This window comes from Elgaria multicarinata, chromosome 1 (assembly GCF_023053635.1).
Source record: "Elgaria multicarinata webbii isolate HBS135686 ecotype San Diego chromosome 1, rElgMul1.1.pri, whole genome shotgun sequence".
NCBI lineage: Eukaryota > Metazoa > Chordata > Lepidosauria > Squamata > Anguidae > Elgaria > Elgaria multicarinata.
The window spans coordinates 195,879,786-195,896,401 of NC_086171.1; the positions used below are offsets into that span (position 1 = coordinate 195,879,786).

General features: G+C 39.3%; 1 protein-coding gene across 2 annotated transcripts in view; it reads left to right on the top strand.

Moving 5' to 3' along the window:
- Nucleotides 1–16,616, top strand: part of PTPN1 (protein tyrosine phosphatase non-receptor type 1) — an 83,432-nt gene that overhangs the window by 52,680 nt on the left and 14,136 nt on the right. For both annotated transcript variants that reach the window (XM_063146270.1, XM_063146278.1), the window contains exons 2-4: nt 4,102–4,192; nt 8,675–8,775; nt 12,305–12,403. In XM_063146270.1, coding sequence (XP_063002340.1) covers nt 4,102–4,192; nt 8,675–8,775; nt 12,305–12,403 — 291 coding nt within the window. The remainder of the gene's footprint in view (nt 1–4,101; nt 4,193–8,674; nt 8,776–12,304; nt 12,404–16,616) is intronic.

Genomic DNA, 16,616 nt, shown 5'->3' on the forward strand with positions numbered 1-16,616 from the left:
CCTTACAGTGCTTCATGATTATTGTAATCTCATTTTACAAATCTTTGCCACTTTAGGGCAAATGACTGAATCAATATAAAGTCAGCCAGCATATGGGATGTCTGCTTAATTTGTCAGTTTATCTAATATGAGAGGCAAATACTGATTCTTCAAAATAAAGTTTCAGATTGGACAAAGCATGGAATTTTTTCCCCCTGCAAGTAAAAAGTAAACTATAGCACAGAGGTGCGGGACCCTTTTCAGCCTGAGGGCCCTATTCCCTCATGGGAATCCATCCAAGGACACATGCCAGCCATGGGCAGGCCCAGAGCCAGTGTTACCCTACACCTATTCATTCCTTTCTCGCATATGAAATAGACCTGATAGGATACACTCTTGGACACTGAGCAAAAAAATAACACTCTAGGATCACTGCTGGATCCAAAAGTACTTCCAGCTGTACTGCCAGGGAAGTATCATCAGTATTGAGCACCCAAACCATCAACCCTTCCATCCTGTTGGAATTTTCTTCTCCTCTACACAAACTGTTCCAGTGGCTTCATATTTAAGAATAGGGGAGATGAAACTGAACACCGCAAGGCACTAAGGTATTGCACCAATGTGGAGGATGGGCAATTTCCCAACTTGACAGACCTTTTTAGATCTGTCACATGAATTGATACCATATTTTACACCAGCAATTCACGAGAACTTGGCAGTCCACTATGATGGGTCTGGAAACTTCAGCCAAAAGTGAGAGGTGACTGAATACCTCTTTCTGCTTTCTTCATTCTCAGTCTAAAGATCCCTGATCTGTAGCTTTAAGCAGCCTTCTTACTCATGAAGGAAACGAGAAGCTATTCAATTTAGATTTACTAGAAAGATACTAGGGGTGGGGAAGAGCAATCTGTCACCTCTCAGCTGCTTCTTCCTCCCAATTCTCAAGTTTCTTTCCAGTTCACAAGCTACCATAGCTAAATGATTCAAGCACATGAGATTATTGGTGTCCCACACAAACTGCATGGGTATTTTAACATGGGAAAACTTCAGTTGCTTCTTTCTTGTTTTTTGCTACTTGACATTATGTTTTAAAAGGCACCTTTTTCTTGGAGTAATGGGTTGTTTATAATGGAGGTATGTGGTAAACTTATGCCTGGGCTGTACAACTTGAGAATGCTAACGGAGGGCTTGTACAATTTGAATGCTTCTTCAAAACAAAACAAAATCACACAACAGGGAAAGCTAGGCTAGGTTAGGCTAGAATCTCTTTCCCTAACATCTGATTTCCTATATGGAGGATTTTGTTTTATTTTGTATGAACTAACATTCAATCATAGATGTAGGGATGGCCACCAATTTGCATGGCTTTAAAAGGGGGTTAACAAATTCTTAGAGGAGAAGGCTATCAATGACTACTAGTCCTGATGGCTATATGCTGTCTCCAATATCAGAGACACCAGTTTCTGGGGAACATGGGCAGAAGGGTGCTGTTGCACTCATGTCCTGCTTGTGGATTTCCCGTGGTCGGCCACAGAGTGTATGGAATGCTGGACTAAATATACCTTTCGTCTGATCCAGGTCTTCTTATATTCTTAAGATGCTGACTTGGCCCATCTAGCCCAGTATTGTCGACACTGGCTGCCAGCTACTCTCCATGGTTTCAGGCAGGAATTTTTCCAGCCCCACCTGGATATGCCAGGGATCACACTTAGAAAATACTGCCTGCAAAGCCACAACTTCTCCCATTTAATGTAAGCTGCAGCAGCAGACTTGGAATTGGTACCTCCAAGGCACAAAACTACCACTTCATTGAGCACTAGGTCTTATTTTCACTCCTTGTAATTCATCTGTATGCAACGGCAGTTGTCCTGAATATATCAGATCTCTTTTAATATCATAATTCTGTGCTTTGACTGTCATAAATATTATGTTAATGGCTGAAGAAGCTGCCTAATTAGGGAGAAGGGTAGAGAATAGTGAGTTATAAAAGGTGATCACTGCACTCTATCCAGTATATATATATAAAAAAATCTGCTTATTAGAATCATCTAGACCCAGGATAGCTAGATGGGGGCCTGGAGGTCACATTCAAGTGAGGACGGCCATCAAGAGGAAAACTGGTCCTTCTTGGGCTTGGAGGATTTCCCCAGAGGCCCCAGCTCAGCTTGCATTTGCGAGCCAAGCCATGGGCCTTTTCCTGAAATCCAGAAACTCTTCTTGTTTAAATCGCCCATAATTTGCTTATTTACACAAATTTACATAATTAATTTGGGTAATTGGCACAAATTACAGATGTAATACGCTTAATTTGTGCAAATTGTGCCTGGGATTTGCGCAGATTTACAATAGTAAATGTCAAAGTAAGAAAAAGAAAAAATGAAAATCCGCAATCAAGTGGGTCCATGTCATGGGTAAGTGAGTCAAAGTCTGGGGGCTGAGCTGATGAAAGCTCGGTGAGGTAGTTTCCATCCCCAAACCATGCCTGAAACTGAAATGGATCTGGAAAATGAGTCTCATTCAAGAGTGCTTGGAGTTTTCCAGTAATCACCCGCTTCAGCACGTTGCCTAGGAAAGAAATGTTAGCCGCTGTCCGATAGTAGTTCACATCTTCCGGGAAGTTTTTTTCAGTACTGGTTGTTTCACAGTTTCCTTTAGTACTATTTCTGACACTGGAGAACTAATTTTACCATTGTTGAGAAATATAGCAATCCCAATATACTCAACTGTAATGGTTTGCTAGACCAAAGGTGGGCAGAAAGTAGATCTCCAGATGTTTTAGACTTCCAGCTCCCAGCATTCTTGACCATTGGCCATTTTGGCCTAGGCGGTGAAGGCTGAAACATCTGGGAGTCTGTCTTCTGCACACACCAATGCTAGACCACTTGTAAGTTCAGTACTTGACAGAGCTGTCTATAGTCTGCCACAGTATGGGTGTTCTTGGAGGGGTGAAAACAAATGAAATCTGGCACTAAATCTTTATTATGTCTAAAGACAAAGGAAAACAAAGTGAACTTGGGTGGCGTTCATGTACATTGTCTTACATTTATTTATTTAACAAAATAAATCAAAAATGGCTCCACTCCAAGCCTAGTGAAAACGATGCAGTCTGGCCCAGCATTTTGTTTAATTTTCTTGGATGGCCTTTTAAAGCTGAGCTTTACTGTTCATTTTGTGCATACAAGATCCCTGTTTGTTTTTTGTTAATGCCTCAAGTGAAAATCCTGCAACTTCTCTCTCTCTCTCTTTCTGTTTCTTAGTCTGCACAATGTCTTCTGTATTTTTCCCTTAATTTGTACTTTCTGTGTACTTCCTGTATGAAGCTCCTGTCATACGTCTCATGGATTTGATTTATATTGAGGTGGCACAAGAAGCTTCCATTTTATTACTTCCAGGGAGTGTCGAATTATTTCTGAGATGCACAAGTGAAAAGCGGCTGCTGCAGATGCTTGTTGGCTCTATGATGTATCTGAAACTATGTTGTTGCCTTGAAGCACAGAACGCAACGAGGACAAAAGGAGCTTTTGACATCTGCAGCTCTACCACAGCTTGCTGATGACTCAAGAAAACTTGGGTTCTTATCTCAACCAAACATTTGCAGCCTTTAGTTATTAATATATATTTATGAAACGGTGGTTTATAGGATACCAAAGGACTACAGTGTGCTTGCAGATATCCCTGGTTAGCTGCTGTGCTTGCTTTACTGAGTCCTTTGCAGTTAAATGAGGCCCACTCATGTATTTTGTGTTCGCAGTTAAATGGTTCTTAGTGCTGTATATCATATGAAACATGGTCTCTACCTTAACATTCAAACTGTCCAAAGACTTTTTCGGTGACTATGTATATACTGACAGCCTGTAATTTAAGTTTGAATCCTCCCAATGAGCTGTAATACGAGTTTGGATCCTCCCATTCTTACCACCTTTAATCTGAAACCTTTAAATATTTGCCATGCAAATTCTTCAAACAGAATCAAGTACTGCTTTAAGTCAACACCTTTCAGTCGTTTTTCTGAACCAGCAAAAAAAAAAAAAATCCACCCCAAAACACCCAATATAGACTGAACTGTGACTCCTCCTTGTAAACTGGTAGCATGTACAGATGTCTTAATTTGTTTCCTTCCAGGACATACGACATGAAGCCAGTGACTTTCCATGCAAAGTGGCCAAACTTTCCAAAAACAAAAATCGCAACAGGTACAGAGATGTCAGCCCCTGTAAGTATTGTGTCCCTCTTGATTCATTTAAGTACTTTGATTAACTCTTACAGGGTTAATGTTTTCCTAAAAGGCGTCTTTAAAAATGAATGGGATTGTTCAGATATAATACCAAACCATTATGTGGATGAATTGGGCTGGACCTTTTGATTAACGCCTCAAATCCTCCCCTTCCTTACAAGGAACAATTCTTGCTTCCTCTCCCGGTTTGAGGCAAACCACATGTGGCTATTCCTGTTCAAACTGGCAAACTATAGTTAGTGCTTGCCCTAGAAACCCAGAGTATAAACCAGGGTTTGATCTCAAATTTCCATTAATTGCTGATGTCATTTCTGCATGTGCACTACACAGAAAATAATTTTGTTCTATGTTAGAGGTAGGTGAAGGATAGGACAGAGAAAATCGGATGTAGATGAATTAAGCTTATCCAGAGCAGAAAAGTTTGCAAGCCTGGACCAATGTCATTTGCGATCTTTCACTATTTATTTGTGCCTGTTTTCCTGGATCTCTTCAACTTATTCTAGCAAGCTATTCAAGCTAAGACATTATTGTTGTTTTCAGTATATGTAGCTTTTAAAAAAAGAAGAAGCTGCTGCTTTAAATAGCATTTCCAAAATTGGTGCTTCTGGTATATTTTGATAGCATATCAAAAAATCCCCACTGGGTTGTAAGGTAGCCAGTATTTGCCATTGTACAGAGAATTTCACAAGTGGGGTAAACAGCATTGTTCACAGACAAAGTTAGATAAGTCCATAATTTGTTCAAAGTTATGGACAACTTGCAGTATACTCATTCCCCTCCTTTTCTCAAGTCTCTCCAAACATTCAGCTTTCTCTTCATGCAAGTGCTTCTGGAAAGGATGAGACTTTTGTGCCTTGGAATGAGTTTTTAATATCAGGCCTAGTGATGTGGGTTTTATGGAAATGTTAAATAGGAAAATTTCCCTATACAAATTACGGTAAATTTGCATATGAAAAAAAATCAGTTTGCATTGAATTTTTTTTATGCTTTAGAGAGAGATCAAGTTGGGCATTTTATTTCACTTGTATTTAGTAAACAGCAAAACTATATATATAAAAAATAATCTATGTTAATTTTTTTGTCCAAGTGCACCTCCTATAAACCCGATATGTGTGTCACGTACGTCCCAAAATGTTTACCCACTTCTACATATGGTACTGCTTTAATGCTGTTCATCGACAAGTCTTCGTGTACATGGATCAGAAAAAATCTAAAAACATGAATTTTGGGGGTTTATGTATTTTTCTTTAAAGAATTTAATAAAAACCTAAGTTTAGGCCTACAAATCCCAGCATGCCTTGGGTGGGAGGCCAGCCTTACTGGCCTTTGGTGGCCATTGTGATTCCTAAAGTCAGTCAACCCAATTCCACATAAAAGGAAACAACCCACATAAATGGACTACATGTGTGGTTTTAAAATCATAACTAGATACAACAGTGTGTCTTTGAGAGGCCAAACTCTAGACATGTCCTGATATAGTTGTTTTCTCAGAAACTGAGGGAAGCACATGCACAGCTTTCACACTTAAGAGGGAGGGAAGGAGGAAGAGAAGCTACTCTGCGCATGCCCAGAAACAGATCTGACAAAGGGGGAGAAGTGCCCAGCCCACCCTCGGCCCTTCAGTACAGGCACTTGGTGGGTGAGAAGCGCAGGCCAAGGCAGTCCCAGCAGGATTGGCCAGAGCTGGGCACATCCACTGAGAGCCACTTACTTCCCCTCCTTGGCGATGCTACTCCTGGACACTCTGTCAAGGAGCAGCATTGACAATGAGAGGAGGAAAGCGCCTCTCAGAGGACATGGACACCTGAGGGCCGCCAAAGGCATGCTGGGAGGTGTAGTAGTTTGCCTTCTAACTGACTTTCTCCAACTGCCACTAACCCCGCCCACCATTCTATTGTAGCCTCAGCTATCAGTCATTCCTCCATTCACTCTTCTGTTTCAATAGTAAAGTCAGGTTTTTACATAAAAATCATAAACTTTATTCAGTAATTCTTGCATCTGTCTTGGAATGTTGTGTTTTAGTTAAAACAGAAAAAAGCATTAAAAAATCTCAAGTTAAAAGGCCTTGGAATTTTTTTAAAAAAAATAAAAAAATCACTTGACACTTAAAAGCCATTAATGCAGTCACTAGACAAGCCTGCCTGGGAAAAAGAAATCCATAAGCAGGGTGCCACAACCAAGATGGCCTGCTCTCCAGTTTTTTTTCAGTACACCTCAGACAGTGTTCAAAGATTAACACGTTATTCAGGGACCAAGGCTTATGCCTACAACTCCCAGCGTGTCTTGGGTGGGAGGGAAGATTTATGAGGCTTTGGCAGCCATCACCTGGAAGTGGCTTGCCATCCTGGGCCTGAAGGGAGAGCGCCTGGAGAGAGAAAAGAAACTAATTTAATTTGTTTTAAAGTTACCTCACAGGCCTAGGACTGGCCTACCTTGCAGGGCTGTCATGAGGGTAAGAGAGGGAGAGAAATGAATTTAATTTGTTTAAAGGTTAATTCACAGGCCTAGCCCCCGCCTGCTACTTTAAGATGATTACCTCACAGACATATATCTTAGGGGGCCGGGTAGAAACTTGAAATTTGGCATGCTGATAGGTCTAGCTATACAATCTACCTGAAAAATCTAAAAACCTGAAATTTTGTATTTAAAATATTTTTAAAGAATTTAATAAAAGTCCGAGGTTTATGCCTACAACTCTCAGCATGCCTTGGGTGGAACTCCCAAGAGTCTTCACTTGTCACCAAACTATGACTCATGGTCATGACCAGTACAAATTGCTATTATTCCTTCAGGACGTTCCATAAATAAAATTTCTTCTGCAGGAGATATTGAAAATATAGTAAATTATGCCAATAAAGTATTCTGTGTTCTGGCTGCTTTCCTTTTTTTCATAATAATAGCTTCAGAGCATATGCATACAACAGTTCCCCGCGTCCACTGAGATCCGCTTCCCTACTATATGTTATTCAGATGTCTTGGCAATGTGGGTGTATTTTGAAATATTCTTAAGTTTGCATCTTTTTTAGCTGGTAGAAAGGGTGTGTGTCCTGATTATTTTTGAAGATTAGACAGCTGCTCCAGCCAAGGCATGATGGGAGGTGTAGGCATTTCAGGTAAAACAAAAAATGTGGTTTATCATGAAGCTCTAATTTAAAATACACTTCTTATTAACACAGTTTTCCATTTATTCTAACAAAACAATTTACTAACTAAACCAAACTAAAAAAGAACAACCAACCTAAGATGAATAAGTTGCAGAGAAACTTATTATTTATCAAATAAATGTAATAAACATTATTCATGGACCCAAGCAATGCTGGGCATATCAGCTAGTTTGATATGAAATATTTGAGGGATAAATAAAGTACCCAATGGAATGGTTCACATGATCACCAGTGCCTTTGTGAATATTCAAGCTGCTGTGGACGGTCCCGAGACCGTGGGCAAAATCAGGATAAGTGTGCAACCAGTTATCCTGTAAAAAGGGAGGGGTTGTCCCTGGCTGCTCCCGGGATCCCCTGTGCGTCATGTGGATGTAGAGGGATGACCTAGGGATGACCCCAAGATAAGTCTCATGTAGACATGCCCCAAGTCTCAAACAAGTCATGATGCAGTTTTGTAGTTGCTTTGCTTTTAAGTGCATAGTAATGACCATCTATGTCTCATGAAAATGTTTGTTTTATTGTCATTTAAACTACAGTCACGAATATACATTGAAGTTGAAGATATTGTATGTTCATGTACTAGAATACCTCTACAATCACTTAATAGACTGAAATCTGTTGAGTCTTCCAGGAAAACTCAATAGAAGCTATAATGTTGCACGTAATTTTGCTTACTGATCAGTTCGAGGAGTTCTTTTTGTGGTAACCGCCATTGATTTTTGTTTGTTTTAGATGATGACATGACTTCCAGTCAGTTTGGTTTTCCTGTAAAATGTGGGGATTCTTCTATATCTGTGTAGGCTAAATAGAGCAGACTTCAGATCTTTAAAAATGGAGTGCAGTTACTGTCAAAGTGGTTTGGATATTGATAATAGCTGGGTGGCTTAGGAGAAACATTAATTGAATAAAAGATATATAATAATGCAGGAGAAGAGAAGATTAAGTTTTTCAATTGAGATTCTGATTTCTTATAAGCAATGACTTGATTTTTAAAAAGCTTATAAAATTGTCATGCAACTTCAGTATAGTATAGACGTGCCTATTACTATCTAGACTGAAATTGAAATTGTGATGATTACATCTCTATTAGTATAACATCATGTTAACCATCAACTACTATTCACCCGCCCATTTCTTTTTCAAAGGAATTCTTGAGAACCCAATATAATGGGACTGTTTTGCATTTTACTGTCTAGAAATGAAAGATGTTCAGCCCTGCCCTTAAATAAGCTGCTTAGCATAAAGTGAATAATGCACAGGTATTACAACAGTGTTTTTCCCCCTTTTCATTTTGTAGTTGACCACAGTCGAATTAAGCTGCAGCAGGATGATAATGATTATATCAATGCTAGTTTGATAACAATGGACGAGGCACACAGGAGCTATATCCTCACACAGGTAAGTGTTTTGATGAGCAAGAGAGAGACAGAATACATTTAATAGTCTTTTTTCTTGTTCCTCAGTCTTCGAAGCTCATGAGCCCATAACTTGTGTGTAGTATAGTAATGTGGGTGGAATTCATTAGTCTCTCCTATTACACCGCATTTCACTATTGTAGAGATGCAAATCACAAGATACAGGGACTAGGAGAATTCAGTTGAGTAGTGGGGGACGTAGCTAGAGAAGAGGTCCTGCAGGTGCTGGACGCTTGGATAACTTCCGACATGAAATATGAATTCCAAAGACTTAGAACCCCTTCGGAACAGTGTACGTACAAACCCTATTTCTGTTAGTTTAATATATGGCTTTGTTAAGTCGTTTAAGACTGAAAACATATATACAACCTTATACAGGAAAGGATTTTCATTTTGTCATCTGTCTACCTGGAATTATAAATTATAGTTATGATTTAAGCATTCCAACTTCCTCTATGCTCAGACAGGTCCACTCAAGAGCATTAGTGCTTAGAGGCCTGTTTTTTCTTCATATTTCCATGCTTCTATGGTCTTAAGTAGCTTAGAAGTGCAAAGTCTTCTCCTTCCTTTTCTAGCTAAATAATTGGTCATCTGTCAAAAGCAGTGGGGATTTTAATCTTTTCCTCAGTGGCTCTCAGAACCTGACCTTGTTAGGGGAGGCATGAACAATTTCCAGGTGAAATATAAACACCTCCGTGACTCCTGCCAGCATATGTCTTTTTTTTGTTGTTAAAACAGGATCAAATCATCTACTCCCCAAAAGCACAATACAGGAAGCTCTGCACCCCACCCTTCCTGTTGATAGTTGATGATGTGATCAATCATGTAATTTTCTCTTTCCGAAGCTGTTTCCTTTGATAGAATCTTCTTCCCTCAGGTACTTTAAATTACTCATCTGTTCATATGGCCCTGCTCCAACCCCTTTCCTTTGATTGGTTTGGGCCTGAGCTGCTAAGCTAGCATTCATTGCTTTTATCTTTTTTTTTTTTTTGCTTTACTCCGCTGTGTATGAGGAGTCTTGAGAAATGTTAATGTCAATATGCACAGGTTGAGGGAGCCATTCTTATGCTTTAAATTTTATTAACAAAGGGCAGTAGCTTAGAAAACTAGAATCATCAGTAAGAAAAGTATGTGGTCGCAGACAGACATGGTATAGATTGTATTGATGTCTTTCTGAGCCGAAAGGGGATTAGAGATGTGAAGGCCCAGAAAAAAGCAGGAAAATTCGGGGGGGGGGGGTTCAGAAACGTTTTTTCCACTTTTTTTCCGAAGCCTTTTGGGGGGGGGTTCCAAAAAAAAAAAATGGAAAAAATGAAGAAAAATGGGTTATGGAATGTTTTATTTTAGCATAATGAATAAAATGTTTAAGACAAGGTGTTTAGATATTTACTTCTCCAAAACTATGTACAGTATCAGATTATTACTATTTCTGTGCACCAAGGACAAGCAAGTCCTAGGTTGGAAACTCAGACTCTAATTCTCAAATGTAAGAGCAAGATGCATTTCTGCCTCTAGAGGGCACTGCCATTGAAGCAGAGCCTGAAACTGATAGAGATAGCTATAGCTCAGAAAATGCGTCTGATTGAATTTTATGCATATTCATTGAATCTTGGTCCCCCCCCCCTTTTTTTTCTCAGTTCTTTTTATGGGAATGGGTGCTTTATGTCTGCTTGACACTATGGAGGACTAGCGGAGACATAAATAATTTTCTTTGTTACTAATGTTGATCGTTTCTTCTCTTGTTGTTTTTTTTAATTGTTTTTTGCCTGCTCCTCATAAACTGGCAAAACCAAAGAGGTTCCTTACAGTTCAGGTGTTTCTAACAGTAAACATTTTAAAAAGTAAATTCAATTTGAATACACTGCTTTTAATATACTAAATGTAATAATTTTATGCCAAACCGACTTGGATATAATTACATTTTATGTTCGTAAAGTAACAAAGTGACTTTCAATCTGTAAAAAGTGCTAATATTGCATTATTTCAATTTTTCTGGAAATTACAATCCCCCCCCCCAAAAAAAACCAGGGAAAAAACGGATTTTTTTCCACGGCTTCAAAATTTCCAGAAATTTTACATCTTTAAAGGAGATCTGCACAGTTATCAGATCTTCAGGGGTCTTTATTATGCATCAAGAGTACCTTTTCAGATGATTTAGAAAACCTCCACATGAATATCTCCAAAATAATGATCCTACCACATAGGATGCTTTTACAATACAGCTCCTCAGCAAGAAAATTTGAGGGCAGAATTTTGACCCTGTTGAAAATGGCTGTGTGAATGAGGTCCATACAGCTCAGGATTTTGTACCAAAGTGGCTATCCATCAAAAGCAAAATTCAGTTTGAGTTTTTTTCGTTATAATGAATGTTTGCAGACACTGTTAATGTCTGAGGATGGGTGAATGCTGTATCAAAGAACCTGGAAGGCAGAATATTTGTTCAAAGCCTTTGGTTGGAGTCTAGGCACAAAGTGCATCAAGAGTGAGATAGTAAGTAAGGTAGCAGTCAGGGATATAAGTGAAGTGCAGGCAATGCTAGTGTCCTAACATTGGGAATTTCTTGTGGTGTAACCCTTCGCTGTTTAAGCATTTCCCCAGAAGCTTTGTAAGGTTGAAAGTCATGGGCCTATGCTCAGTCAGTCAGGAGTTAAGGAACTAAGAAGCTTTTTTGCTGTTCTACTGAACTTGTATAGACCTAGCAGTTCCAAAATCCCTCTGGCTCCAAATCTTAGCAATATCTATTCTGGATTATTTACTTTAATTCAAACAGGATATAATGTATGCTTAGTTGATATTGAGTGTCAGTTGTGAACCAATGGAACTGATGTTTAGCCACTTAACAAGCCATCCTGCATTTTCAAGGGTCACATCACTGGACTTGCCAGCCTTGTGGGAGCAAGTCCCATCTTTTAGTTGTTCTTTTTTTGTTGCAGCCTAAATCCTGAATAGCTCTCTTGTAATTATATTTTAATACCTTAAGACAGTATGCATTGATCTGTAAGACACTGGTGGGAAAGGAAGAACCTTTGACCTAAAAGAAGGGTGGTTAGGGTAAACATCTAGCAGGAATAGTAAACTCTTCCTGACCTTCTTTGTCAGTGTTATGCCAAGACTTTCCATGAAATGTCAAAGACAGCTGAACTTCCTAGCAGTTAGCTTTTATTGTCCCCCATCTCTGCGAATGATAAGTTCCATTGATTAGACATTCATCATATGAGATGGCATATTTGTCTTCTTTCTGGGCAAGCTGTCTTAGAACTGTTCTTTCCCATTTCACTTCTGGTGAATAGGGTCATTGGTTGCCTTGTATATTTGCATAGAAAACTTTTGCATGTTTAAATCTTAATATTTGGCAACTTCATCACTTAAAATAATGATGCATTTTATATATCTGAAAACAGAAGCTGCACACTGTGAGATTAGAACTGCTAGATAACTGTTGCTTGGCTACGGTACCTTGAACTCATACCACGTGAATATTGCTTACTCTTGAAAGTTCTGTATCTTTGCAGGGTCCTCTGCCAAATACTTGTGGTCACTTTTGGGAGATGATTTGGGAACAGAAAAGCCGTGGTGTTGTGATGCTTAACAGAGTGATGGAAAAGGGATCAGTAAGTAAATAAAACATTTTTTAAAAAAAATACCTTTGTTTTGGGATCATGGGTATCATGCATGCAATTTTATAAAATCTGGCAAAAATGTTTTTCTATTAATAATATTTATAGAAAATTATCCAATGACTAGAGTGAAGAAAAATAGGTCTTGGTTGAGCAAAGTGAAAATATGATAGAATCTTCCATGTTCAGAATATGAGTTTGCAATATAAGTACAGTATGACCACCCTGCAACCTAGTGCAAGGACAGTATTTTCTTAGCTTCTTTGCTGTCTAGTGAGCATATTTATTTATTTGGATTTTATTCCACTCCTTCCTGATTTCTCATTAGTTCATGGAGAGGTAGCCAGTGTAAGACAGAAAAGCTAGTACAGAGATGAAGGACACAACCCACACAAATATTTCAACACCTCTTTAAAAAGCACCTACCAGTTTTGGTGGTTTGTATTGGGCCAATATTCACGGAAGATATAATGATCAGTTTATGTGCAACAGCACACAAAATAATACAGCAGCTCTGTTTGCTCTCATCATGTAGCCTGTGAGATCTAGATATGTGGGCCAGTGACGATAAAATAAGGCCTGTTCTGGCAGCATATTAACCATGGTTAGGCCGCTAACCCTTTTGCTGTAAGTAGTTAGTGAGTGTATTTAAACCTTGGTTATGTAACCACCGTGGTTAGGAATGGTTCACACAACACACTATGCCGTCATGGTTTAGCTCAAAACACTTAGCATCATGGTATAGCTCGCATCACACAGCAAAGAAGCCCTTTCAAGTATTTAAAAGAATGCCTCAGAGTCACCAGCATATTGAAGAGCAATGATTGCAAACAGATGTGAAAAATGTGGAAGACGGGATTATACAGACAGGTTTGAACCTGTTGACATGGCCACTTTCATTTTGAAAATCAAGCATCGTGAACATTCATTACAGCAACAATAGGTGTTTGAACTCCTAACCTCTAGAATTGAAACCTTTAGTGACCAAACTTTCACCTGTTGCCTTTTTAACCCTTTCTCTATATGCAAAAGAAGAGAAAACTGTGTCGTTACCTGCATGCCTTCGTAATATGTGTGTGCCATTATTATTATTATTATTTATTTATTTATTTATTTATTTATTTATATAGCACCATCAATGTACATGGTGCTGTACAGAGTAAAAAGTAAATAGCAAGACCCTGCCGCATAGGCTTACATTCTAATAAAACCATGATAAAACAATAAGGAGGGGAAGAGAAAGCAAACAGTCACAGGGTAGGGTAAACAGGCACTGGGTAGGGTAAAACTAACAGTATAAAGTCAGAACAAAATCAAGTTTTAAAAGCTTTAGGAAAAAGAAAAGTTTTTAGCTGAGCTTTAAAAGCTGTGGTTGAACTTGTAGTTCTCAAATGTTCTGGAAGAGCGTTCCAGGCATAAGGGGCAGCAGAAGAAAATGGACGAAGCCGAGCAAGGGAAGTAGAGACCCTTGGGCAGGCGAGAAACATGGCATCAGAGGAGCGAAGAGCACGAGCGGGCCATGTTATGTAAATAGACCTGAGTGTTATTTTCAGTCAGTAAAGAGGTGTTTGGTCCAATTTATTTTCACATTGAGTCATTATTTAAAATGTTCTGAGAATTTAAAATAAATTGGCGCTTGCTTTGAGATCCTACAGCAGAAATGGGAAATTTGTGGCCCTTCAGATGTTTTGGCCTACAAACTGCATCAGCCAAAGCCAGCACAGGCAATAGTGAGAGATGCTGGGAGTTGTCCATGTGTTGGACCACTAGAGGTCCACAAGTTTCCCACCCCTGTCCTTTACGATTGGGTGGTGTAAACAGGATGCTACAAATTGGAAGTGAACCAATGACATGCTTTGTTGTGAGTACTGTCTATATACTAAAGACTGGAATCCTACAGGGATTACAGATAATACATTTGACTTCATTCACCCCTTGCAGGTGCTTCTGAAAAGCATGGATTTTAATGTTTATAGCAGTTGTGCCCAGAAGCACCAGTCAAGGTGAAGAGGAGTCTTGTAGCCAGGATTATATGTTTTCTATGCTTTAGCATGGAAGCCAGTATTTGTCATATAATCTGTTCTACTTCACTTGAGAGTTCTAAATGACATATGGTTGTGAAAAACAAATGTATAGCCCTTTGGTTGCTTCATGCAAAAGGTTCCACTTAATTCCAAGGAACCCTAGAGTTCTTCAAAAGCTTTACAGCAGTCATTTTATGAGAACATCGGTAATGATGGACAAGCTTTGTGGAAAGGGGCGATAGTGGTGCAGCACTTTCTTTGCATGCAAAAAGACTTGGGTTCAATCCCTGGCGTCTCCAGGTAGAACTGGGAAATTCTCCTGCCTGAAATCCTAGAGAGCTGCTGTCAATCAGTATAGTAGACAATACCAAGCTGGATGGGCCAATGATATAAGGTAACTTTTTCTTCCATTTTCAAGTCTCTTGCTGTACTGTGCAGCCACAACAATGTATTGGCTATGTTCTAGTTCATTCATTCATTCTTTCCATTTATTATGTTGGTATACCACCCCATAGCCAAAGCTTTCTGGGTGGGTCACAAAAACTAAAAACCATTTTTATACAAAGTACAAAAAGAGAGGTATTTGCATAAAATCATATAAGAAATTTGGTAAACCATCAGCCAAAGACAATTCAAGACCTAATTTAAAACTCATTGTCTGCTGCCAAATGCTTGAGAGAAAAGAGCAGTTTTAACTTGCTGCCAAAAAGATGACAATGTTGGCGCAAAGCGGGCCTCATCAGGGAAATCATTCCATAACTGGGGCGGGGGGGGGGGGGCACCACTGAGAAGGCCGTCTCTCTTGTCACCCTCCAAGCTTCCTTCGAAGGAGGCACCTGAGGGAAGGCCTTAGATGCTGAGCATAGTGTATGGGTCGTTTTATGTCGGGAGAGGAATTCCATCAGGTATTGTGGTCCGGAGCTGTGTAAGGCTTTATAGGTCAAAACCAGCATCTTGAATTCTACTTGGAAACGTATAAGCAGTTGCTCTCAGTTTGCAGTGCAATAGTGAGCCCCAACAGGTCTGGCTACATGAGCATGACCCATATGAGCATACACCCAAAAACATGCCTCAGAATCCTCTGCAGTGTACTGGGTTTCTATGGCAGGCGAACAAGCGATCTTTGGCTGATAAGCCAATGTGGAAAATTCTCCCTTAAGGTAGAATATTTGAAAGTCACATGTTCTGAAGTTTGGAGTTTCTTTGCCCTGCACAACTTATGATATTTCTTTCTCTCACAATTTCCTTTCGTATTCCTCTCCTTTTACTCCCCTATTGGCCATCACTCCCCCCATATTCTTCTTCCTTAAACCATACTGCTCATTTAAAAACATTTTCAATGAAATAGTTCAACAAAATAGGAACATTTTATTTGTGTAGTGTTTATTTGCATAATGAATTTTTGCTCATCAAAAGCAGTTGCGGGGAGGGTGGGACTAGTTTGTAAACTCAGATTATATCACTTCCTAAATAGTTAGAAAATGCTTGCCCAGTTACTTCAGGGAAAAGACAGACAATGGCCCCATTAATTTATGAAAATTAATCTGGAAGTGCTTTCACTGCAAACATACCTATTCCTCTCCAGAGTCAAGCTGTAAAAAAAGCAGTTCTGAACATTTATATGGAAAGCATTCATGGAGCTGATCAGCTGACTTACCATAGTGTCATTAAAAAACAAAATCAAATCCCAAGAGCAATTTTGCATTAAAAATAATAATACAGTGACAGACGAATGGGAGGGGCAGTGTAAGTTTGATGTCTGAAACCAGCATACAGTTAAGCTGCAATACCAATACACAATTACCTGAGAGTAAGTTCTATTGAGCATAGTGTGACTTAATGTCTGAGGAAACACATAAAAGGTTGCATTGTTAATTGGTATGCATGTCACTCATTCTCACCCAACAATTAAGTGATGCACTGTAAGCACTGTTCTTAACTGTATTGCCAAGTTTGCCTGTCCTTGTTTCTCCTTCCAAATAACGTTCAGTTGACTACTTCCAATAAATGACATCATTGGAGTTCTTAAGTCCCGGCCACTGGTCCTTTCAGTGACTGGTCTCCCTTGAAGTGAAGGATTGTACTACTATTGTGTTGTAGAGAAGAATTGTCTCCACCTGGAGAAGTCTTCTGCAGTAACCTGCTGAGTGCAGGTTTCCAGTTTTACAGTAATATGAATAGTA